At 43.3% G+C, this 24,156-nt stretch overlaps 2 protein-coding genes across 27 annotated transcripts in view; one reads left to right on the forward strand and one right to left on the reverse strand.

The window, feature by feature from the left end:
• The window catches only part of CELF2 (CUGBP Elav-like family member 2), an 868,560-nt gene extending 845,243 nt beyond the window's left edge, over positions 1–23,317 (forward strand). For 7 of the 26 annotated variants that reach the window (XM_055296484.2, XM_055296500.2, XM_055296495.2 and 4 more), the window contains 5 exons: positions 962–1,081; positions 8,049–8,246; positions 12,687–12,830; positions 15,776–15,947; positions 17,309–23,317. In XM_055296484.2, coding sequence (XP_055152459.1) covers positions 962–1,081; positions 8,049–8,246; positions 12,687–12,830; positions 15,776–15,903 — 590 coding nt within the window. In that variant the 3' untranslated portion in view covers positions 15,904–15,947; positions 17,309–23,317. Of the gene's footprint in view, positions 1–961; positions 1,094–7,712; positions 7,755–8,048; positions 8,247–12,686; positions 12,831–15,775 lie in introns of all 26 variants that reach the window. The other 19 variants (XM_055296488.2, XM_055296498.2, XM_055296493.2 and 16 more) reach the window with 8 other exon arrangements.
• LOC129491874 (putative uncharacterized protein CELF2-AS1) lies at positions 5,596–6,709 on the reverse strand. Its single transcript, XM_055296506.2, has 2 exons — positions 6,649–6,709; positions 5,596–6,089 (listed from the first exon to the last, which is right to left on the reverse strand). Exons 1-2 carry the CDS (start codon positions 6,707–6,709, stop codon positions 5,596–5,598), a joined length of 555 nt encoding a protein of 184 aa, XP_055152481.1.
• Positions 23,318–24,156: the final 839 nt, after the last annotated feature.

Below are 24,156 nucleotides of genomic sequence, written 5' to 3' on the forward strand. Positions count from 1 at the left end.
TAGAAACAAAAAGGTTGCCCCAAAAAGGTTTACTTCACCAGAAGATAGGATAATTTCCAAATCTATGCAAGTAGTAACCTCTTGCATAGAAACATACCTTCAAGATACATTTCCAAAAATAAGCATGTTTACATGGAGGTGGAATGACAGATGTTCACATGCTTCTTCCAGTAACTGACAGATCAGGCAGGCCAAGAAATGTCTTACATTTAAGTGTTTTCCATTTTAAAAGTTTATTGAAGATACTGTGAATAACTTTATACCAATATATAGTTGAAAACAAAATACAGCAATTTCTAGAAAGCAGCAACTTAGTAAAACAGATTCAAGAACAAAAAGAAAAGTTCAGTCATCCTATTAGGAAAATGTAATCACTATTTCAAAATATTCCCATGAAGAAATACAAAGTCCAGAACATTTTACTGGCAAGTGCTACCACACACTTAAATGACAATTTTAATCTTACACAGTCTATTCCAGAGAACAGAAAAATAGGAACACTCTCCCAGTCATTGTATGAGGTTAGCAAAACCTTGGTAGCAAAACTAAAGACAGTACAAGAAGGAAAAATAAAGGCCCATCTTACTCATGCCCATAGGCTTAAAAAAAAATTTTTAAAAAGAACTAAGCAAGATACTATCCAATAATGAAGCCAAAGAATGATTGTCTACTTCGTTATGTCTAAACCTGGCTGGGCAGGCCTCCCATTCGCAGATTTCCCCACCATCCAGCAGTGAGTGTGTTTGCAGTATTGGCAGAACAGTGCTATGATGATCTTTTTAATCACCAAATCTGTCAAAATTGCCACAAGTACAATCCCACATGTCCTTCACCCAAAGCCACAAGCACGGCTCCTCAGCTTCGTCCACTGAGATGATGACAGAAGGATTTCCAGTCTTCTTGGTTCTCACTCACCTCGTGTCTTTTCTCCCCTTGTCTCTGTTTTCCTTTTGTTTTTCAGTGGCTGCTTCAACCCCCAACTCCACTGCTGGTGCAGCCATGAACTCCTTGACCTCTCTTGGGACTCTGCAAGGACTGGCTGGAGCCACTGTTGGACTGAATAATATTAATGCACTAGCAGGTACCATCAACAGTGAGTATTTGCTGCTCTGGTGGACAGCCTTCCCCCAAATTCTCCACAGAAAGTGGTCAGCCAGACATGACCCAAAAAAGGATATGCCACAGGGAGAACTAAAACTTGGGATGGAGGAGCGCATGCTTTGATAGGCAAAAGCTGTCTACACTCGTTTTGCCTCAGAAAATCCCCGACCACTCTCCACCCCCAGATTCTCTTCAGTGTGTAGCACAGCGCGTGTCCTCATCCACGGGGTTCTGTGGCTGGCAGCTCTTTTCAGGTTTCCAGGCGTTTGGTTTGGTTTGGTTTCGTTTCAGTCGGTTCTGTCCTGTGGGGCAGGGTGTTACAGTGGGAAAAGTTAATGGACTGGAAGGCTGGAAGCCTGAACCCAGCTCTGCTGCCAGGCAGCTGTGGGAAGTCAGGCAGACGCTGCTCCCTCTCTGGGCTTGGGAGTCTCCATTTGAGAATGGAAAGTTCTGGGTCAGATGATTCTTAAAGGTAGCCTCCAGCTCCAAAGTCTAAAGATTCATGACAATTAAACAGGGGAGAAAATTAGGCCTTGGAAAGAAGGAAATGGAACTGAGGGGAGAGGAGCCACTGCCAGAAGTGACATGATCAGAATCTTTATTAAGCACCCACAGGTATGGGTCACTCTACATCAGTGACCATCCAGAGGGACATCATTTAGCTGTGGCAGGTTGAAATAGGCTGGAGGCAAATCACTTAGAAAATTGTACTTGTTTCCGAAACACACGGATGGACTCACCAGAGAACTCCAGGTTCTGTCCTCCACAGCCCACCCACTCCTGTCATTCTCGGTTGGTGGGGGAGCGGTGTGCCGGCCAGAGGATAAGTCCTGTTTTAGATTCATGCTCGGTGTGGGTTCCTGTCCTGGGGAAACTGATCCTCAGCCCACAGCAGGGACATGTAATTTCCCTGTCCCTCCGTTTCAGACCTCCTGGTTGCCTGAGAGTAGCCAAGGCCCAGCAGATCCATGACAGCCAACAGAGCTGCTGATACGGGAGCCCAGTGAGCTACCATGCAGCCCAGGCACCTGCCCATTCTCATTTTTAATAAAGGAGTTTGTGACAGTTGTTGCCCTATTTTAAGCCATGGTTCAGTAAGTGGACTGTTTTTAAAGAGTGACCAGGCAGTATACTTCTTTAAAGCAAAAGAATCCCAGTAATTTCATACTATAAAGGCTCAGAATACCTTGCACTGGACTTGGTAGAAAATGAACCTAAAATTTATCCAAATGAAAATTAACTTGTATAATCCTGATAAATCATTTTTAGAATTAGGACATTTTTCAGGTTTTAGTACATCTTTGTATTTAGTACACCTTTTGGGAAAAGCAAAAACGTGGAGCGAGCTCTAGCTGACCATACCTTCCAAATGGGATGGCTCGTGACTAGCATGGAGCCCGTGAAGTGGTAGCCGCGCCGCGGCCTCGATGTTTTATTCCAGTTAGAACCGCCTCCAGCCTTGACTTTTCCAGCAGCCAAGTAGGAGCCTCACTGCCTTGACCCCCATTTCCGGTACAGCTCCTCGTTCTGACCTTGTCCTTCACCTAGGTCGAGGACGCGTGTGCTCGCACACATCCCCTCATGCTGCTTCTCTTGCCCCAGGACCTAGTTCCCCTAAAACAAGGACTTTGATTTGACCGCCTGCCTGTCCTTGGTCTGCAGAGTAACAGGCCAGTGGGAATGGTTGTCCTCCTCAGCACGTGCTCATGACTGGTGTGTGTGTGTGTCCTCTCGTCCGCGTCCCGCCCTGTCCACGCTGCTCTGCTCTGCATTGCTGAGATTTTCCCATTGTTCTCGTCAGGGACTGGAGAGGGGCTGTGTTGAATGGCAGAGAAACCATGAGTAGTTCTTGTGTGGGGTCTTGTGTGATACACATTTTGCTTCTGGCAAGGACAACAGGTTTAAATTGTTTTGCTTTTTAAAATTCTTTGCCATTGGGTTAATATAAGTCTGTATAGTTCATAGAAAACGAAGAAAGTTTGTCATTTCAAATAACCCCTACTAGATAGTATGAACCAAGAAAATATTTAATTAAACCCAAAACCAGGCACAAATGAAAATACTTTCCTTGTGATTGGAAAGTGTTACTAATGCAGAGCTTTTTTACAATCTCCAGCATTGACCTCGAGCTAGTATTTGCTGCTTGTCTCTAAATTATCAACAGAAAACCTTCCAAGATAGAGATGCTCTTTCAGACCATTCCTTCTCAACAGAGATGATTATGCCACCGGTTCCACTGGATAATTCCTAAAGAAAGTCGTCAAGCAGTGGTTACCTGGACAGAGTCAGCTTCTCAAATAGTTGACGGCAGCTTCCATAGCACTGCTGTGAATCCCACCCCACTGCAGCAGCCATTATCTGTTTCCATATGGAGAGTATTCAGGTTTTCTGAATAGAGCCAACTCTTACCCACTGACACAGCGGTCGGCAAGAAAGCAGGTAGATGACTCACCAGAGCCGACATTTTACCCTCTTTCCTGCCAAGAGCCCAGCACCTCTCCCAAAAAACGAAGTTTTTGGTCAGTAGACAAGTAGCTCAATTAAACTGTTTGAGTTTGATATCCTTTTTATTCCCTGATACATTGATGAGTCAAAGGGCCAACAAACAGTATAGCTCCCTAAAAATGTAAGAATCATCCAGATCAGGAAGAGGAAAGGAACACGTGATTGACCATCAGAGTGTTCACCTCTGGATTTTTTCAGGGTTCCCTGAGCATGTTTTATATGTTAACATCTGAACTAAGGTGAAGAACATACTTTTTCCACCCAAGAGTCTGTATCTGATTTTATGTGTTTCGGTATATGTCAAGTGGCATCTTATTTTTCCTTGTTTTATTGCATACTTCCAATGGCTTCCAAATGGCTTATCATATAGTGCTTAAAATTGTCTTTAAAAAAAAAACCAGCTGCAGATGCCTGGTGAAAAGTGTCTATGGAAATATTTTCTGTGAAGTAGAGAAAAGATGCTCCAGGCATATTTTCGTGGCTTGGCACTACTTGCATTGTGAAATTACTGTTTTAATCTGTATTCCTAATATCTAAGTTTACACAGCCCCACACAACCTTTGTGCCCTTAATAACACAGGCCGGTATACAAGTGACACCCAGTGCACATATAGACATCTTCATCTACCTTAGTTCTAGATATTTTATACTTAGCTTCTCATTTATCAGCTTGCAGCTTAGAAGGATAATCTGTCATCTATACAAAGGAAAACTTACCCCAGTGAAGTGGTTACAAATCTGTGAGAATATTAAGACATTCTCCCTTTTTCTTTGATTTGGGACAAAGCCTAGCAGGGCAGCTTGCAGGGAATGTGGTCTGCCTATGGCACTTGGCTTGTGATTCTCCTATTCAGTGTCATCTCCTTAGTCCCCCAACAAAAGACATTCACGCTCATGTTTATGGGTTAGTCCTTCTGTGTCATGTAACACATTCAGTCATCTCCCAGCTCCTGGGTCTCTGTTGTAAGTTGAGGGTCTCTGGAGAGGAATAAGGCAGAAGGTAGTCAGGCTGCGTACCGGCCCTCCCGACGGGCCAGGTGCAGAGGCCTTGCTGCTGCACACTGCCACACCTGTCACTTGCTTCCAGCCTTCCTTGTCTAAATAGCATGCATGGGAATGGAGATGATAATAATAAATGAGAGGAAATGGTCGATCCATTGGGCCATTTCAAGGAAAAGCCCTATTCTTTTATCCATTGGGCCATTTCAAGGAAAAGCCCTATTCTTTTATCCATTGGGCCATTTCAAGGAAAAGCCCTATTCTTTTAAATGGAAGCATTTTATTCAACTTAACTGTCTTCACAGCTCTGCTTCTGTTATCCAGAGCTTTTAGAGGAAATCAAGTACCCGCAGCCGGGTTGACCAACACTGATAGAATTAATCTAGAACAATATCAGGTGACTCACAGGAACTGTTCTCAGAAGTGGAAAGCCACCTCTGATTGTTCTTCAAACCCTACCAGGTTTTCAGCTACTTTTCCACCCTGGACCTAGGAACCACCCTCCCAGATTTTCCATGATAGTTGTGGTTTAAAATATTCTCAGTATGCTGGTACTTGTTAGAACTTTTTTGTTCACATGGATGTTTATACCACGGAGGCGGCGAGCCCCTGGCTGGAGAGGCCAAACCCTTCCCATGTCCCCTGACTGGTCCCCCCTTGAGCATCTGCATCCCTTGCTCATGGTACCACCTCTGCCACCTCCCCAGGAAAATAGGGCTGGCCACAGCTGTCTCCTACATGCACAGCACCAGCAGAAATAAACACGACCCTTCCAGAAAGCAGATTAGCTCTGAGGTGTAGTCCAGAGACACAGCAGCCTCTGTGAAGTGGAGCCAGGAGAGAAGGGTGTGGCTGGAATGTCACTGGCTGGAGCTCCAAGCCTCACAATACCCTCTGAAACACCCATCCATCCAGTATTTCAGGAGCAGGAGCTGCGTTCTGCTTCTGCATTGTAAGAGAAAAACATTTTTGACAAAAGGGAGAAAGAGTTCAAAGTAGGAGGATAATTTTTCTGACCTGGAAATTAAAAAAACAGCTGTGTACAGAGAAGGGAGTTGGGTCCCAGTGACCACTGCCATAAAATACCACCTGTGTATCTGGCACTCTGGAGAAGCCGAGTTGTGGAGGCTGCAAATCGCAGGAAGGAGCCCCCGTGGGTCTCACATGACAGGGCCTGAAAAGTCCCACCCTCAGCAGACAAGGCATCATGGTGGTGCGATGCTCCCCACCCCTCCATGGGAACTTGGAGGTGTCCACTGAAGAGGAGCTGCTGTCTTCCGCCCGTCCTCGTCTGGCAGCAAGGCCCCATGTGGCCCCACAGGCTGCGAGGCACACCCAGAATCTCATGCCTTGAGCTCCAAGCACAGCAGCGAGTTGCCACTCCTCTCCCGCCACAATTTCCTCCACACAGGCATCTGCATTTCCAGAGGACTGTGCCCAGAGCGTGATCGCCTGTAATCCACAGCACCCGTTAACAAAGTGAGACCAACAGAATTTATCAGCAGTGTCCGGCCCTTCCCAAGTTATTGTACATAACCCTCTCACCTATCTCAAAAAACACGAAAGTTCCTTTGCATCACACAAATAAATAGCGGGAGGTGAGGATGAAATAAGATCACTGGAGGAAGAGAAAAATGACTCTCCAGCCCTCTGGTGGCCATAGTAACAAGGACAGAGGGGAAGCACAGTGGCAGGGAGGTGGCTGTGATTTGCTGGTGTCTGAGGGATCATTTAGAGTAATTAGGACAGTCTACATCCAAGTTCTTTGGACAGCACTTACTTGCATGACCCAAAGAAAACATTATCATTAATAGATAGACCCCTTCATAATAAGAAACAAAAGCAGACACAGCAGGGCCTCAGCTGGCAACACCTCTAAGCTGAGCCTGCACTCAGGAGGCTGCCACTCCATTTTCACGCCATTCACACTCACCTCGCCACCCCTGCTCAGTGTCTGTTCTGAAAAGCACAGGAATACCTGAGGTGAGGCACAATGAGAATCCTCCACTGTTAAGCCATGGCCTAATTCATATCTTACACGTGTCCTTTTAATTGAAGAGGCAAAGTTAGCCAAATAGAAGCACAAGTGGACTAAACAGAACATTCCCCACCTGCTCTGTTAGGGCAGTAGCATTGCTGGGGGTGTGGAGGTCACTCTGCTGCCAGATTCCCTGGTGTTTCCAGGCAGCCTTACCTTAGCTGTCCTCCATTCTCATTAGACTTCTTACCTATTTTTTCAGTTAGCCATCCTTGCTGTTTTCATATCTCCGATCAATAGCCCTACTTTCATTGAGATTTTCATTAATGTTTTCAGTAAGCTCTTCTAAGAAACAGATCTTTTCTTAAAGAACTGTGATCATAAAGGGACTCAGAGGCAATTGTGATGTCACCGTTTCCGTTTCCTGAGTTGATAAGAAAGTTAGCACTCTGTAAAGTGTTGCTTGCTTTGACTCAGTATTCAGGGAAAATGTGACAGTCAGCCACCCCAGTAGAGCCAAAGAGCAGCCAGCATACAAGGGGAGAAATTGAGTCTACTGGCCACCATCCCGTTCCCATCAGGTGATAGCCAAGGTCCAGCCCATAGACATGCCTCTGTCTCCGGCTGACTGAAAAACATGACCTGGTGCTCTTTCAGTGGCCAAAACCCCAGTTGTCACTTGGGCATGTGTGCATGCGTGCACGCACAGAATAACTATTTGCTGCTGAAAACTGCACCACTTTGATACCGAACGAGTAGCTTCAGCTCTCTGCGACTGTGGGAAGGGTCCACATTGCTTCTGTGCCTCAATTCTTCATCAGCCAGGCTACTTATTCCTAAGGTCCTAGTCCCTGACATCATCATTCAGCTGTTTAGAAAGCCCATTTTCCCACACTGTAACTCCTCAAACTGCAGGTCCACTGGTTCCAAGAGTACAGAACTTGTCCTCTCCACCATTTCCTCATCACACGGCCTAAGGGAAAAAAGTTTTATATCATCATCCTTTCCTCCTCAGCCCTGCAAGCCATCCCATAGTTCCTCAAAGAGCCCAGTAAATGGATTTCAGTGTACAGACATTACAGGCCTCTGCTACTAAGGTTTTTTTTTTTTTTTTTTACATGCTCCTAAGCTCCCAGAAGCAAAAGGCTTTTACTTCCAAAAGATAACAATGGTACTTGCCAGTAGCACGCTGCATGGCATTGAGCTGTCTCGTCTAACTCGTGCCACAGTGCTTTTGGATCACTGGCCTAGGGAGTGAGGGTTCTCATGGCTTAGGTCATTTTCCCCCATTATCATGATTGATTTATTTCTTCATGGTTTCATTTTTAGTTTCCTGTCGGTGTCATTGTGTGCTAGCTGCATGTACTTGCTGTTGTACTGTGTCTAAATGATTCTCTAACTTCCTTTGGAAAGCACTAATGAATAAGTGCTGTTTCTCTTCTCTATTGTTGGGTTTTTTGTAAAGTTGCTCAAATGCTCTCAGGTATGGCGGCTCTGAATGGAGGACTTGGCGCCACAGGCTTGACGAATGGCACGGCTGGCACCATGGACGCCCTCACCCAGGCCTACTCAGGAATTCAGCAGTACGCAGCCGCCGCGCTGCCCACTCTGTACAGCCAGAGCCTGCTGCAGCAGCAGAGCGCTGCGGGCAGCCAGAAGGAAGGTAGGTGCCGCCCTTGGCCCCAGGCAGGGCCCAGCCCAACAGGCAGCACTGGCCTCTAGAGCACGGTTAGAAGGTATCAAATTGAACTGAACCCATGTCATAACAGAAAGCAGTTGTTTTGTTATTCATGTTTAAAAAAAAAAAAAAAAACCCTGAAAGCTGGGCATGGTGCCATACACCTGTAGTCCCAGTTACTTGGCAGGTTGAGATGGGAGGATCGCTTGAGCCCAGGAGCTGAGGCTGCAGTGAGCCATGGTCATGTCTGTGACTAGCCACTGCACTCCATTCGGGGAACACAGACATACCCCTCTCTCTCAAACAAAAGCAAAAACCGATTTATTTCAGTCTTTCTCATTTGGTCTTACAGTTACCTTCTAATTTAATTTTTCATCGATCTCTTCAGATGAAGTTCTTGTCCACTGTATATTTATGTATCACTCTGGCTTTGTAGATAAATAAATAAATGGTTTTAATTATTTCCCCCAGCTACATCTTCTGAAGGGTTATGGCATCTCTGCAGATCTAAGTCCAGGAAAGTTGATCGCCTTTCTTGCAATCCCCAAATATCCTCTCACTGCTCACCCCCTCCCATAATTAAGTTCTATAAACTATTAATTTCCCATAAACTACTTCATAGTTGCTACCTGTAAAAAATTCCCAGGACCTCCCTCTCGCAAGTCAGCACAGACCATCACCTTTTCCCCTTACACAGAAACTACTTGTTGGTGGAAGGGGATGGATGGCCACAGGTTTCTGTGGGTGAAACACTCTCTGTCCTGTGTTTGCCAGGGTTTTGGAGTCCACACATCCTATGAGTGTGTGGCTGGCTCTCAGTAGATGATGGTTTTCAGGTGAATGATAAAATCCATGGTTAGGATTGCCTTGGTCTTTGTTTAACTGGGGGTCTTCAGGGAAAGCACGTAAGTGATCAGTTGCCTTGCTTCTCTGCCAGTAAAGCAAAATAAACTCCAGGAAGTTAATGCTAAGAATAAATTAAAGCTAATTATGAAATGGTTCATGAGTAAGACCAAATAAGGATCATTGGTCATTCTTCCTTAATTGAAGTTCCTTTAGAGCAAAATCTGCTAAATGATATTTTTTTCTGACTTGTTTAGATATGGGATAAAAAGCTAGAATAGAGAAGCACTAAGGGAGATTTTTTTAAGTTTCCTTCCCTTCTCTTTTACCCTCACCCCATAGTTCCAAACTGCTTTGTCTGAAGTGGGTTTTAAGAGAACACCAGTTTTTTTTTTTTTTTTTTAAAGGAAGGAAAAGGTTTTTTCTTTGTGTAAATAACATGGATATCACTTTTAAAATGAAAAAGATATGAAAGTCTAAGTTACTTTTCATTATTTCAACTTTCTCTTTACTCTTAGCTGTGACTATTGTGGTAGGCTTTTGAAACATGCACAGATGTTTAGACAACTGGTTCCCCAGGCTTGTGAAAGAGACCCTACATCATAAACATCACTTGTCTTCCCAAAGAAAGGCCCGAGTGTGTTCCTTTTCTCTGTGGTCTGAGTACCATGGTGACAAATGAGGGCAGAGAGCAGGGCCTTGTAGGATGATGATATCATCACACAGAGGCCAGAAGGCCAGTTCCCCACATGGTAGTCACCTCTCCATTACAGAGCAGGGCCTTCCAGTAAAGCATAGAGCAGTTTAGGGATGAAGTCTGGGCCCTGAAACAACATGATTCTGAGGTTTCACCTGAGCCCACTGCCCTGAACTTCCTGGCCTGGAGTTTGAGGGGTTACTGCTTAGCACAGTAATTCCCCTTCTGAGATTAAGACAAAATTGCCCAAAATAACCATTGCCCACTCCTGATTTAAGAGTGTGGGTTTTCAGTAGCATGCTTTCGGGTCTTTGATTTGTTCAGTTTTTCTTTGGAATCATCTCCTACCTTGTCATACCTCTCTTCTGATCCCTTTCTCACCCAGTTAATATGTGCTTAAGAAATTTAAACCATCTTCATATTAGTTTAAATAAAACAATTTTAAAAGCAAATGATGCCAGGCAGAGCAAAAATAATAATAATAATAATGATAATGAATTCCAGATTTTCTACTCCACAGTTCTGTCCGAGGTTGCCAGACCTGGTGTGTTTTTTCCCCAGACAGGAAGTGAGCCTCTGACGGCCCGCCTCTGTCTATTACCTGCAGGAGGCGAGTCCCGTGAGGAATGGGGACGCTGGTGGACTCATACAGCTTTGTTCCTACAAACGTCCCCAGTTCTTTATGCCAGATCAAGTGCCCTGTGAGAGAGAGAAAACATGAACGCCCCAACAGCCAGGACCAGTAGTGAGTGTAACAGAGAGTCTAACAAGTGACAGTAACGTGCACCGGGAGAAATCTGATGAAGGGGTGACTTGTAAACAGGTGTTTCCCACTTCTAGAGGAAGAGAGATGACACACAGGTAGAATCCCATTTTTTAAAAAGGTGTTTTGTTTTTTCCTCTTCATCTCAGCCACCTTAGTTGCGTACAAGGGAGGTTTTCCATATGAAATCTTTTTTTTTTTTTTTCATTTTAATATTAAAAACTCGGGGCATATACAAAACCAAACTGTTTCTTGGTAATGGAAAAATTGGGGGATCTATGTCAAGAGATGCTGCTGACATTTTTTCTTGGGAATATCAGGAGCAAAAGGACAAAACCTACTTGTGTGTGTTTACTGGTCTGTTTCCTTGGTCTCTCTGTTGGGCATAGACAAATTCAGCATGAGCAACATTCTAGAAAGCTAGGATTACTCAGGCATACCCAGTCATCTGTCATGTGCATTGAAACTGTATTTTCTCCCCGGCTTCAGGAGGTGAGATGTACTTCACAGTTCAAACTGGGGCCCAATAACTCTCATTTGTGCATTTGGATCTTTTGTGCAGTAGGAACATGAAAGCTGGTAGCACCAAATCTGATCATCAGACATATCACCCAGGATGCGCACACACAGCAGCGCTCAGAACATCCCTTTCCAGTGTTTTAGGTTTTGCATCTTTTCATGTTCAATTTTGATTCCCTTAAAACCAGAAAACATCTGGGGACCCAAGGCCCCCCTGCAATTGCGTCCCTTTAAAATAGACTCCTTCCCATGCCCTAGAATACGGATATATCCAAGGAAATGGGCAGCAATATGGAAAGTTACAGTAGTCATGAAGACACACTTTTAAATGAGAAATCGGAAGACTTCATCTCTGTGGCTTCCATAGTTTGCCTCAAGAAGTTTTCTTTGTGTAAAGTCCCAATCATTAGGATACTTTCTTGTGATGTATTTTGTGGAGGCAGGGGAAGAAGCTTGGTTTGACATTTTTACAAAGTTCTTTTTATCCTCATTTTAGTTTTCTTCACGCCACACAGACACCCTTCCCACATCTAGGGACCCCAGTGCAGCTATCCCCTGGGGTTGCCTAGTTGGGCAGGCAGGCCTGTTCCTCTCCTGTGAAGGCCAGGTGAGGATTCCTGACCCGCTGCAGAAGTCGCCTCACCAGTTCTGTGAGCGCCCCTCCTTGGAAGACTCCATGCCTGGAACGCCCAAGAAACAGCCAGCCCTCATCTCCCTCAGCCCATATTTATGCCCTTTTGTGCTGCTTTTAACTAACTTTCAAATGGTGCTCATATGGGTGGGGGAGAGTCAGGAGAGGAAAAGCGAGGGGAGCCAAGGAGCACGCACCTCTCCAGCCAGTGGGGCCAAGATCTCCATCCTGCCCTTGCTGCCTGTGTTTACTGGGAAAGGATAGGTGGACAGGCAGAGCTTGGCTTCCTCGGTCTTTGCCCAGCTTCTACGTCCACTGCACTCATCTCCAAGGCTAACGCCCAGGAGAGTCATTCCTCTCAAAGTCATGAGACTCAGGCTACCTTCTTTCCTTGCCTTGACTCATTGCCAGTCATTTCTAATAAAGATGATTATTAGACTGTGTTAAGAGATTTGGCAAATCAAAACTGGCTGGAAAACTAGGCAGATGATCGAGAAATCTCAGCAGCATTACTGCTACATCCATTATTCTCAATTGTTACAATTTTCTTAGAATGCACAGAGCACCCTTTTTTCCTTCTCAGAGCCTGTCCGTACCTGAGAAAATATGGCCACCCAAGAAAAACCCATGCCAAGATTATCTGTCCCCATTCTGCCCACTGTCACCTTCAGCCCCATGAAGAGGTGACTGAAATGCATGCCAAGGGGCAGTAGTACCTGTGACTCACAGAAGACTGTCAGTGGAAAGGAAGCCATTCGTAACCAGCATCTTTGGAAATCAGGAAAATCTGAAGGATGATTGCTTTCCTGAAAGGCACTCCAGCACTTGACATTTATCCATCTGTTTGTTTGTTCTTTGTAGGGGAGAAAGCTAAATGCTTAGCCTACCTGTTGTTAAAGTATTCCTAAGAAGGGACTTTGGAAACTAAGACTCAAGGGATACCTTACTCTGACTTTTTTTTTTCCTCCTTAGGTCCAGAGGGGGCAAACCTCTTTATTTACCACCTTCCACAGGAATTTGGAGACCAGGACATTCTGCAGATGTTCATGCCTTTTGGAAATGTTATCTCTGCTAAAGTCTTCATTGACAAACAGACCAATCTGAGCAAGTGCTTTGGTATGCAAAAGAAACTAAGCTAGAATATTGTAGTAGGTTCCCAAGTGAAGAGTCGTGGGAAGGAAAATGTGAGACAATTTCAGCCAGGATAGGGCCTTCCCCACGTTGTGCTGGGCTCTGATTTTCTGGATCCTTGTAAGCAGATTTGGGCAAAGAAAGGAAGGCTCTGGGAAATTAAAGTCAATGCCCATACATTAAGTAATCTTCTATACTATAGTATTAAGGAATCTAACCACATTTAGCTAATCTTTCCCACTAATTCCTTAGCCCTCCGGGTTTAGTACAATTCAGACACCGTGGTTGTGGGCAACACCATATTGGGGGCTTATTGGCCTTGACGTACACGCACACAAAGACACTTTCACAGACAGACACCCGTTCATCAGCACCAACACACCCATGTGTTCAGGCTGCTGCGTCATCGCAGCTCCACGTGCCCGGGATGAGCAGCTGACAGATCTCACGGTTACATAGCGCACCGCATGATGGGATCTGAAGGCCACCATCGGGGAGTGGGAATGAATGCGGAGTCCAGGGGCGTGCAGCTGTTATCAGAGCCTCAGCTGCCATGCCCCCTTTCCTCAAGCAGCCTGGACTCCGCCTCCTGTGGGTGTTTTTTGCTCCCTTAGGGAGTAAGGGATGCTCACAGAGTGGACTGATGTTTTACACCAGGACAATAGCATTCATTAAATATATTCCTTATTTCATTTTTCAAACCCTATTGGCCCCCAAAGCAGTTTACAGGCCAGGATGTTCAGAGTATATATTACTTGGCAAGCTCAGGGCCCAGTTTGAGTTAGAGTATTTGCTTTAATCACTCCTGCAATTTAATAATTCATGCCGGTGGGAAATAGTAACAGCATAAAACCCAGGTAGTTAGGTAAGGGCTGGAGGAAACACACAGAATTGTGTGCTGTAAAGGAAAGTAGCAAAGGGAGGGTGGTTCTCAAACTTAACTCTGGCTGGTAATGAGTAACCAGTCCAAAGAGAATGTTTTGGCTTCTAAAACTCTTATCCTAACGTCTAATTTGTGCTATCACCCAGGAAGGTCTGAAGGCATGGTTAAAGGACTCCGCATGTCAGCCGCTTACAGTCACCACGTTACCCTAGCGGCAAGGCTGTCAGTCGGAACCCATTCGGCGGCTGCTGTGGCAACTGTATAAACCCCTCTGTGACAGTTCAGTAGAGAAGGATATGCGAATTAAATCATTATGGGTGGGGTGTGTGTTTGAGCAACAGCCTACTTTAGAGAGGCTTCCCTATATGATTTACAAGGCTTTCAGGCTGACTTTTGTGTTTTTCATAGCTAAACAATATTCTAGGTTTATTTGGAAGGGAATTCTGCTTCATGATTTGATTTGAGAAAATATTTACTTCCTTGAAAACAGATTGTTTATTAGCCTCCAACCTTAACCATGTGCTCATACTGATGTAAACCATAGCTGTTAGTGTCAGCAGACAATTCTTGAGCATGATGGACTGGTTTCCAGTTCTGTGAAACACTATAGCACCCAGGTTGCTCGGTGAGCCAGCCGCATTTCTTAGGGCTGCCAGTCATAAGGTAGTGCCCCGTTCCTTCCTAGTTCTTGGCCAGGTTTTGTTATCCATCTCACCTTTGTCCATTTCCATTCTGTAACTATCTTGCTGTTCCTTGATAAAGACCCAGAGGGAAAGGAAAGTCAGAGCACAAATCTTGGATCCCAGATCACATTTATTGGGAATGAGACTTAATAAAAATGTAAACAGCCACTTTGCAATCTAGCCTACCTCTGAAAAGCTGCCCAATGTTATGCTGCATACCCATTTTCATCAGCCGAGAACTGGGCAGAAAAGTCATGTCCTCTTCTTCCTCCTCTAGTTAGTATAGAACCTTCTAGTATAGAACCTTCCAAACAGCTCACGTTTAGACCTAAATGTAAATCAGGACAATAGCTTCCTGTCACCACTCAGATCAGTACCCTTTACAGCCTTGCTGTACCTCTGCTGCCGCCTCCCCCAGTGCTGGAACAGACTCTGGGACCGAGATCCTCTTGTCACTGGGTCTTTGCAGTTCTTTTTCGGGACCGAGATCCTCTTGTCACTGGGTCTTTGCAGTTCTTTTTCAAAACCATGCCCTCCGTGCTGTTCTTGGTGGAGGTCGTTGCTAGAGAGTAAGAGATGGGGAATTCTCTTCAGATGAATTCTCTTCAGATACTAAGCCATTGAGTATGTATCCCCCAGACTTTGGGAGATGCCAGGGAGCAATTTCCTTTCTGCTAAATTTACTGGAGCTTTGGAAATGGAAAGTGAGATAAGGAGAAAGGCCCAGCACTTCCCTAGTCTCCTTGGTATTAACTCCAAATGGGTAAAAATCAAGTATGAGTTATTCTAGAGTTTATTCGCTAATTGACCCATCCTCCAGCTAAACAGGTGTAGGCTGTGTGTGACAGACCATGGAGAGCTAGAGTGAGAGGCCGGGGCTTGGCAGTATCTGCTGTTCTCCAGCCCTTCCCTTCCCGAGCCTGCCGGTTGGCCTCACCTGGCTGGGACACGTGAGCCCCTAGGGGCCCCCACAGCCCTGGAATATTTACACCACTGCTTGTATAAGTAGCATGTATGGACCTGGGGTTCTTTTGGAGAGATATTAAAGGACTTGAAACAATGATTTGAGCGAGCTCAGTAAGTGGAACTGAATTCAGCCAAACAAACAGTTGAGTCTGAGGTTTCCGTGTGTGGGGAGGGGTGTGTGCTCCATGCCGCCACATTTCCAGTCCAGCCAGCTGCTCAGTGGGCACGCCCCATCATCCACTCACGGTGGACTCACGATCAGTTCTGCAGAGCTGTGCTGGGCCCATGGGGCTGGCGCCTCATGCTGGCTCTTCAGCCCTCCCCAGAGCCCCAGCCCCCTTTTCTGTTTTCTGCTGGGCTTCCTCTCCAGGCTGACTCCCTCTCTCGGTATTTTCCAGGTTTTGTTAGCTACGACAATCCAGTCTCTGCACAAGCTGCTATCCAGGCTATGAATGGCTTCCAGATCGGCATGAAACGCTTGAAGGTGCAGCTGAAGCGTTCCAAAAACGACAGCAAACCTTACTGATCCTAACCCCAGAGGCTCCCTGCTCTCATTTTAGCTTTCTTAGGGTAAGTCCCACGAGCCAGCCTGTCTCAACAGGGAAGGCAGAGGAGGACCACATTGCCAACTTTCACCAAGAGAGACGGTTATTTTTACAGTAAGGCCTCCATGTCCCCACCCACTTCCCCTACCCAGTTTGCCATAATTAAAACTTGGGCTACCTTGTTTCTATTGAGTAAATTCCTCCTCCAGTTGTGCCACTGTATTCTCCTTTGTTTTGCAATTTGAATCTCCTTTTACCTTTTTTTTAAATTTTTTTCATTTTTGCTTTTTTAAAGAGAAGCATATACACAAATAAACGGCATCTTGAGAATTTAAGAGGCAAACAAACGCTAATGTGCAATTCTAACTCTGAAACCACTGGTGCCCCGAGAGCACTGCCTGGAGAATTCACCCCTCCTTGCCTGGCGCCCGACCCCGGAGGGAGGGCCCGGTGCTTAGAGGTTAACGTGGTGGCCTAGGAGAGGGAGAAGCCAGGAGAAGCACTTACTCCAACCACACGTCTTTCCACTACATCGGCTTGTTTTACTAAGTAGGATTTTATTTTAGGGTTCAAAGAAACATGACATTTATTGGTCAAATTATTACACTGGTTGTCTATTTTGTTATTGTTTTATTTTAGTTTATTTTAGTTTTTAGAAAGGATTAATGTACAAAAAGATTTAGAGATCTGTTTCTTAAAGCTACAGGGTTTAAAAAATAAAAATGAGTGAAAATACTTGATGTTTCTTGAAAGATAAATTTAATAATAATAAATAAATACATAAATACATAAATAAAAAAGAAAGCCACAGGCCTGTAAATTTTATTTGTAAAAAAGCATTTCTATTTTTATACAAAATTTTTACTGCCTCAGAAATAATGGAAGTTATTTATTGCCTATTGTTAACTTATTGGGTACCTAAAGAGCAGTTCTCTGTCTAGCTAGAACCTTCTGAAGTAGTCTCTAGAGGAATTGTTCTAGGAATGGGCTTTTTTTCACCGTTGAACCCTAGACCTAAAGTTCATGCTTTATCCTCTCGTTGTTTGTATGTCTGATTATTTTGTTTGTAACTTCCATTATCTAGTTTACAGTTCAGTCGTCTGACTTTCCCCATATGTCACATTTGTTGAAACTGGACCTTCTCCCCCTGTCCCTCACCCCAAAACACCCGGAATCCATCCCCTTTCACTCTCTCCAGATGGATTCTCTTGGGGTTTCATTGTGCTGTGGATAAAGAGTGTAAGAAATGCAAATTATGTGAATGGCTCGGAGACTCCCTAATGACCCAAGATTTGCATTAGTTTTTCTCCTGCACCCTTAAAAGTGATTTTGTTGCTGCTGCATAGATTCTGTGTAACTTTTTACTCTTCCTTGTTTTTTCCCTAGACATCTTCATGCCCGTTAGTTCATCGTTTGCCTAGCATGTCCCTGTGGCGTCTCAAAAAAAAGTTTCATCGTCCCGTCATTGTTTCTGATGTCTTTCTGACCTCACATCATATTTGGTTCTCCTACTGACCTTTGATCTAGTTTGACCTTTGAAATTTGCATGTGACCTCATCTAGCTATGAATTCTGGGAAGTCAATGTGAAAAACATTGCTGCATTCATGCAAGACTGAAATTTATTATTAGACAAATTCATTATAGAAAAAACCTGTGGCAAAAACGTTTCTTTCTTATTTTTTTTCTTTTCCTAAAACAGACTTGAAAGTATTATACAGGGATTGGCATTCTTCCCGGTCACTGGTAACAATAGCAATATGTGTCCAGGGACACAGAATGTTGGTTTCTAACAGACTACTTCCAAAAACAGTTTGAGAAAAAAACTGTCTGATTTTAAGTCTCTAGAGGTCTGTAATAGTTTTTACATTTTTCAGGCAGTGTAAAGTTTTTTGATAAGGCCATTTTAGGTGGCTCACTTTCTCATTAAGATATATATATAGAACCACTTTTTGTAGATTAGTATAAGAAAAATATTTACCCTGTTTTGGGGCAAATGCTACCTATTTGTGTCACCTTTTGCTGAACTCACAGTTAGACAATCCATGGTTTAATGCACATGAAATTACCTATATTTTATACTGTTTCAATGTACAGGAGAAAGGTTACTGTAAACTGTGTTATGTTGGTGCTTCTGTGAATTAAGTTGTGGTTTCATCATGAGTCTTAATGTTCTTTGTTGATAAGACAAGTTTAGAATTGGTTTACTTAATACAAAAAAAAAGAATTTCAAAAAAAAGTTGTTTGCTTAAAAAAATTTCATGTGAGGGAAAAAAAAAAAACCTATTCCAGAATAAGTTTTGTGTTGGCTTGTGAAGCATTGATGTCATTTTTTTTAATTGTGGACTATTTAGATGTGTTTGTGTTCAGCAAAATGTGATCTGTTTTTTTTCTTTTAAAGAAAAAAAGTGAAAATATATAGTGCCAAATTCCAAAGGTACTTCCTTCCTAGAGCTTCAGTGTGTTTCTTGTGAGAAGTAATTTGATAACATGGGTATTTTATTATGTGTTTTGTATAAATCCCTAATATTTAAAAAAAAAACAAAACAAAAAAAGGTTAAAAAGTTTGTTAACTTGCTATCCTGTGGTCTTGTTGCCTGAAATTGTTATTGTTTGTTATTTCTCTCTGATGTTTTTTGTAAGACATTGTATAAGTGCCCATGTCCCACTTTTTTAACCACTCCGCACATCAGTGCTGTGAAGGCAACCTCACCATGTATTTTCTTCATAATCTGTGGAAACCTCTAAGGTGAGAAAGTTTTGAACTTTTAACCCTTTCTACCCAGAGCTATCTGGAATGTTGATGACTTTTTATACTGTCATGATTTGAGTGAGTTTGTTTTGGGGTGTTTCCAATTTAGATTTTTTTCCCTGCATCTATCCTCTAAGTTGTTTCGGTTTGACTACTTTGTTCTTTGGTTAAGATCCAAAAGAAAACAATTCCACGAGGCCAATCTAAAGGGAAAAAAATCCTACACTACTTTTGATTATTTCTCATTTTTGGGAAAAGAATTCCTAATGTGCTACTAGAATTCCTTCTTCAGTTTTTAACGAGTAATTGGATAAACCCTGAGGGAAAACGGAGGTAGATTGAGCACCTAACAATCCTGTGTGCTTTTGAGATCACGTTAGTGCTATAGTCTGGAATATTTTCATATACCTTGCAGTAAAACAATTTTGTGGCAGGATAGTCTCTTGAGGGGTTTTGTTTCTGTTTCTGAAATACTCCTAAATAGTATTTCTAATCAGCCATATGCCGGGGCATCTCCGACCCCGGTAGGTACCTCTGAATATACCAGGTATCTGGAGTTAGAAGCCCATAGCCCTTTTCCAGCCTTTGTGGTTTTTTAATTGAATACATTTCATCTCAGTAAAGCTCAGTTCTTTATCACAATTTACTGACCAAATACCTAGCACCAGTTCCTGCCGCCACTTTTTAAAGTGCCATATGACTTTCTATGAACAGGTACCTTGCTGTCTTGACAAATCCTAATGTCACGCCTACAGCCCCAACACAAGCTCCAGCCTTCCTCTTCGGCATGCCCTGGAAGCTTCTTGGCCTCAGCTCCCCTTCCCCGCTCAGCACCCTGTTAGGATCAGTGTGTGTGGATGGGATAGCCCTGGGATGGAAAGGACTAGCCTCTACTGATGCAAAAAAAAAAAAACAAAAAGCAACACAAACGTTTCCTTCTTATAGCACATGCATTTACAATGACATGATTTGTATTATCCTCACATGTGTTTACTACTGCTGGGGCCTTCCTTCATCCTCTGAGGGCTATTTTGTACTTCCTGCAGCAATCAGCTTAATAACAACAGTTATTGCACCTGTCTCTCTCTCAGAACACGGTGTGTCTCGACACATACGTGGAAACACAGAGCCCACCACTTGAATTTCTAAGACCATTTCATTCTGAAACTTCTTATCAATTACCTAAATCTCAACGAAAAACAACTTTGATTTCTTTACTGAAGCCGACTCCCCTCCCCATGTCCCTCTCAACCCACCTGCATGCATCTCCCCCAGAGGAAACACTGAGGGTAGGGGACAGGAGGCTCAGGACATGCCCTCTGAATCGAGTGTTTCTTCTTCACAAGTCACCAAGAGAGGACATGAGGGGGAAAGTCCTTTTTTGCCCTTCTCCAAAAAATAACCTTCCACAAACTGTCCTTCTATCCACTTTTATCTTTTAATATCAAAAGGAAAAAGCTGCAAGGGTGCAAAGGGCCTGTGCCAGAAGAAAACACAGGTAAACCGCTTTTTTTAATCAAGTGTAGAGAATAGTCATTTTTAATCTAAATTAGAGAATTGTGATACAATGGCAGTCCTCAAAGGCGTAACGAGTTCATCTTTCTTTCACCATAGGGGTTATAGTTGGCTTGTGCTACTCTGGAATCATTTTACTGTTTGTTTTTATTATCTTAAGTGCTAATTAAAAAAAATAAAATTTTAAAAAAACCTGTAGTTTCATTACCTTTTTGAATAATGTCATACAAAAAAATGTATTTGTTTTTTTTGTGCTGTGAGAATTGATGTTTGTAGATTAATAATCACTTTGTTTAGAATTACAAAATAGTTTTTAAATATTGTCTGAGAAAAGCCAAAGTTAATGCAACCTAGTGGAAACTGTAAGACCATTTGAGTATTGTTTGTTTTATTGATGCATTTGGATTTTGTTGTTTGATGGAATTTGAGCCAAAAAAAAATACGCAGGCTTTCCTATTTCTACAACTGATTGTACTTATGCATTTTGTACCAGTGGAACTTTTTATACTGGAGATTAAAAAAAAATGGAAATTTTTGTGGCTTGCTCTGGTGGGCCCCTGACAATGACTGATTTCAAGTTTGATTTCGGGTTGAAAGAAAGAAAGTTGCTTTTCTTTTGAGAATTAAAAACTTTGGCTTGATTTCTTTTTTCCCTTTGCTTATATCTAGCATTAGAATTTTGTCTTAAAATAACAGCGGTAAGTTTCACTTTTTATTCTGTATTGTGCAGTTACACAATAAGGTAATTAGATTTAGAAGTATTCAGTCACTTTAAGTGGATAAATGTATTAGTTAAAACTTTAGGGTTTGCTTTTTTGCTGTTTAGATCAAAGTTTTTTCTGATTCTTCTGTCCTCATTGTGAACATAACCGTGTAGTTGAAACAGTCAAACTTATTTTTGTAATATATGTTATTGTGTGATGCAGTTTTTTGCTTCTGTCTCCAATATTAAACCATTTTCCTAATACTTGTTTCTCTCTCTGCGTGTTGTATTGTTGGTAGTCATTATATGTTGGTGATACATCTGCACACCTCACTGTTTCACGTATCTGTTTTTTTCTCTATGTTGTGTAAAAAGATACAGTCGATTCCACTTAAGTGAATATCTGATTTGGGAAAGAGGAAACTGCACACCAGCCACCTTTGATTTATGTACAACTGCCCACTTGAACTCCTGCTTCCAAGATTTATACACATTTTTCCTAAGGTTCACCTCAGTAACTGCCTTTGGGGTTGGATTTGCCAAGGTGTTTTACGGTCTTTTGACCACACAGGTTAATTTCCCCCTTCTCTCCCCTCCCTCATGAGTCTATCCACGCAGTTCTTCTGAACATACATTCCAAACTGCTGTGGGGATTTCCTCTCCACACCCACGAGGCCAAACCTGCATCATTACAGTCCACCTCTTCTTAGACACTAATCACCTTTCTAAAAGAGGTGAGTTCTCCAGAGAAGAAAAATCAACTTAGCTGGTGAAAAGGGTTAAACTTAAGTCTATTTGTTGCCATCAATCAAAAGATATGTATAGAAAAGTCATTTAAATTATTTATTTCTACAAGCTAATTGAATCCAGGAGCAGCTTTAATTATTAACACTAACGGAAGAGAAAAGAAGTATTTCCAAGGGCTCAAATGGAAGCTGTACTCAGTCCGGTGGAGGCAGGGGGAGGTAAAGTTAAGTTTCTCACACTCAAGTCGTCTTCATAGTTTACTGTCCTTTTCCAAACAAAAGCTAATAACGCCACACGCATCCACACACTCCCTCCTGGATGAACCTAAGTCTCGTGCCCACTGTCACCCCAAGGCCAGTTATCAAAAACTGTTCCTTCTCTGCCCTCAAAGACTGAAGCCGCAGGCCCTGTTCTGCCTCTGCTCAGGAATCTGATTGCTCTTAAAGTGCTCTTACAAGATTCCGTCGATGTTTGCTCCCTCTGTCTTATCTCTCCTTCCAGTATTTTCAGACGCACAAGCTCTGACTCAGGCCACCCAGCACCTGGCAGCCTTCCTCTGGGTGCCAGTGAAATCTCTCCCAGTAGGTGCTCAGGATCTTCACCCTCTCGTTACAGCAGCCCCTCTGGCCCGAGATTGTATTTTCTAGTCTGCTCAACAACAGAGGGGCCTGGCGAGGTGGAGGAAGGGAGGCTCCCTCCCCGGGGCTGGCTGCCTCAGTGATAGTGATGCCACCAGCTCCAGCCTGCACGGATGGAGCTCGCTTCCTGCCACCACTTCTGCTTTCAGTCTCCTCATAGCCTTCGGCAGTCTCCTCTGAAAACACTGCCTACATTAGTGGGAAAGGATGGCTAAGGGCGTGATTTCTTTTTATTAGGGAGGTGGGAGGGGGATGTTGGGAGGCATGGGGGGTGATTAAATTATCATTTCCAAGGTGCAAGTGTTTATTTTTCAAATCTATAAGTACACAGATCCACCATTTTGGCACAAGACAAAATACTCATGCTAAGCAAAGGAAGAGAAAGACAAAGCCAGTTTTTGTTGCTTTTTTAAAGCAACAAATAATTCTCCAAAGAAGGGGATGAAAATGCTAGTTCCTTTAAGCAGTTATGACTGTAAAGTTGGTCCCTGCTTAAATTCATACCCATATTTTTGAGTCGGTATGACACCGCTGCAGTGTGAGCAAGGTGAATCCGTGTGCCATGCATGGACCACCTTGGGATACCGCAGCACCATCAACATCCGCCTTGCTGATGGAAGCCACACACACTGCCCAGCCCACAGCAGTTGCACGCAGCCGATGGGCTCGGACTCTTAGCTGGCAGGCTAGGACACACAGTGAACATTAATGTACTGTGAATCGTTCCTGATAAGTGAATAAAACATTGTGACCAAACAATCAGCTTATTCACTTATCAGGAATCGACTGTTCTGCTAATTTGCTGTTGTTGTTTTTCATCTCTGTTGTAGTTCACTATTTTTGCTGTGTTCTGTTTTCTCCTCTCATGCTTGGGCAAATCACTGGGAATATTATCTTCATGTGACCATGAAACGTTTCTATTGAGTGAAAATGATATCTTAACAAAATCTATGCACTTGCTATCAGGAACACAATACTGGATGTGTCTTATATATATTGAACTATATAGTACTCGATTTCTTAAATAAAGCTTAAGAAAGGACTCTGTTGTGTGTAAAGTTAATGTGATTATTTTTCAAAGCAGTGTTTCTAAGGGGTATTTTTGTTCTTTTAAGTCTTAAGTGATACAGGATATTTTTCATTAAAATTATATCACTGGCTTTATGACTTAATATTCAATAAATTGACTTTGGAAACAAAAGTTCTCCGGAGTGCATTTTAGCCAAGAGACCTCTGGAAATCCATCCCCTGCCTCGTGACCACGGCGAGTCTCTACCCGCACACCGTGGGTGGCAGAACAGAGCAGTCCCTTCATGGCCAAAAAGCCCACTAGGAAGCACCCAGAGTCCTCCCCAACCTAGAAAACCCAACTGCCTTTCTGGATGTGATCTCTTTAGGCCCAGAAGAAAGGGGACCAAAGAGAAAGGCAGATCCAGGAATAATGCTGGCTTGTGTCAATACTTTGCCAGAATGATGTGACACCGAAAGCATGCCCTGCTGGAGAACAATAGCCGCCCTATTCAGGACGGCAGAATGAGAGTCAGCAAGAGAAGGCATTTGATCATGCAGGATGAGAAGGGTAATGTTTCAAAGCGGTGTGTGAGACAGAGACATCCTATAACAGTTGCAGCGCTTAAACGGGAGGCCTGCTGCTTGGCCCTTTGAAGGAATATTTTTGAAATTTTTCCTACAGGCCGTAAGTTTGAACAGAATGGCATTTTCTGTTGGATTCCTTTTTTGCTTCAGGGTTTTATGTTGGATTTGTTTTTCTAGCTTAATGTTTGATTCTGAGAAAAACTCCTTAACCTCTATTTGCAAAATGGCACAAGCATCCTGATCCTTTATGAAGCAAATCTTATTCATCCCTGGTAATGAGGGACA

The sequence above is a fragment of the Symphalangus syndactylus genome, chromosome 10, assembly GCF_028878055.3.
Source record: "Symphalangus syndactylus isolate Jambi chromosome 10, NHGRI_mSymSyn1-v2.1_pri, whole genome shotgun sequence".
Classification (NCBI taxonomy): Eukaryota; Metazoa; Chordata; class Mammalia; order Primates; family Hylobatidae; genus Symphalangus; species Symphalangus syndactylus.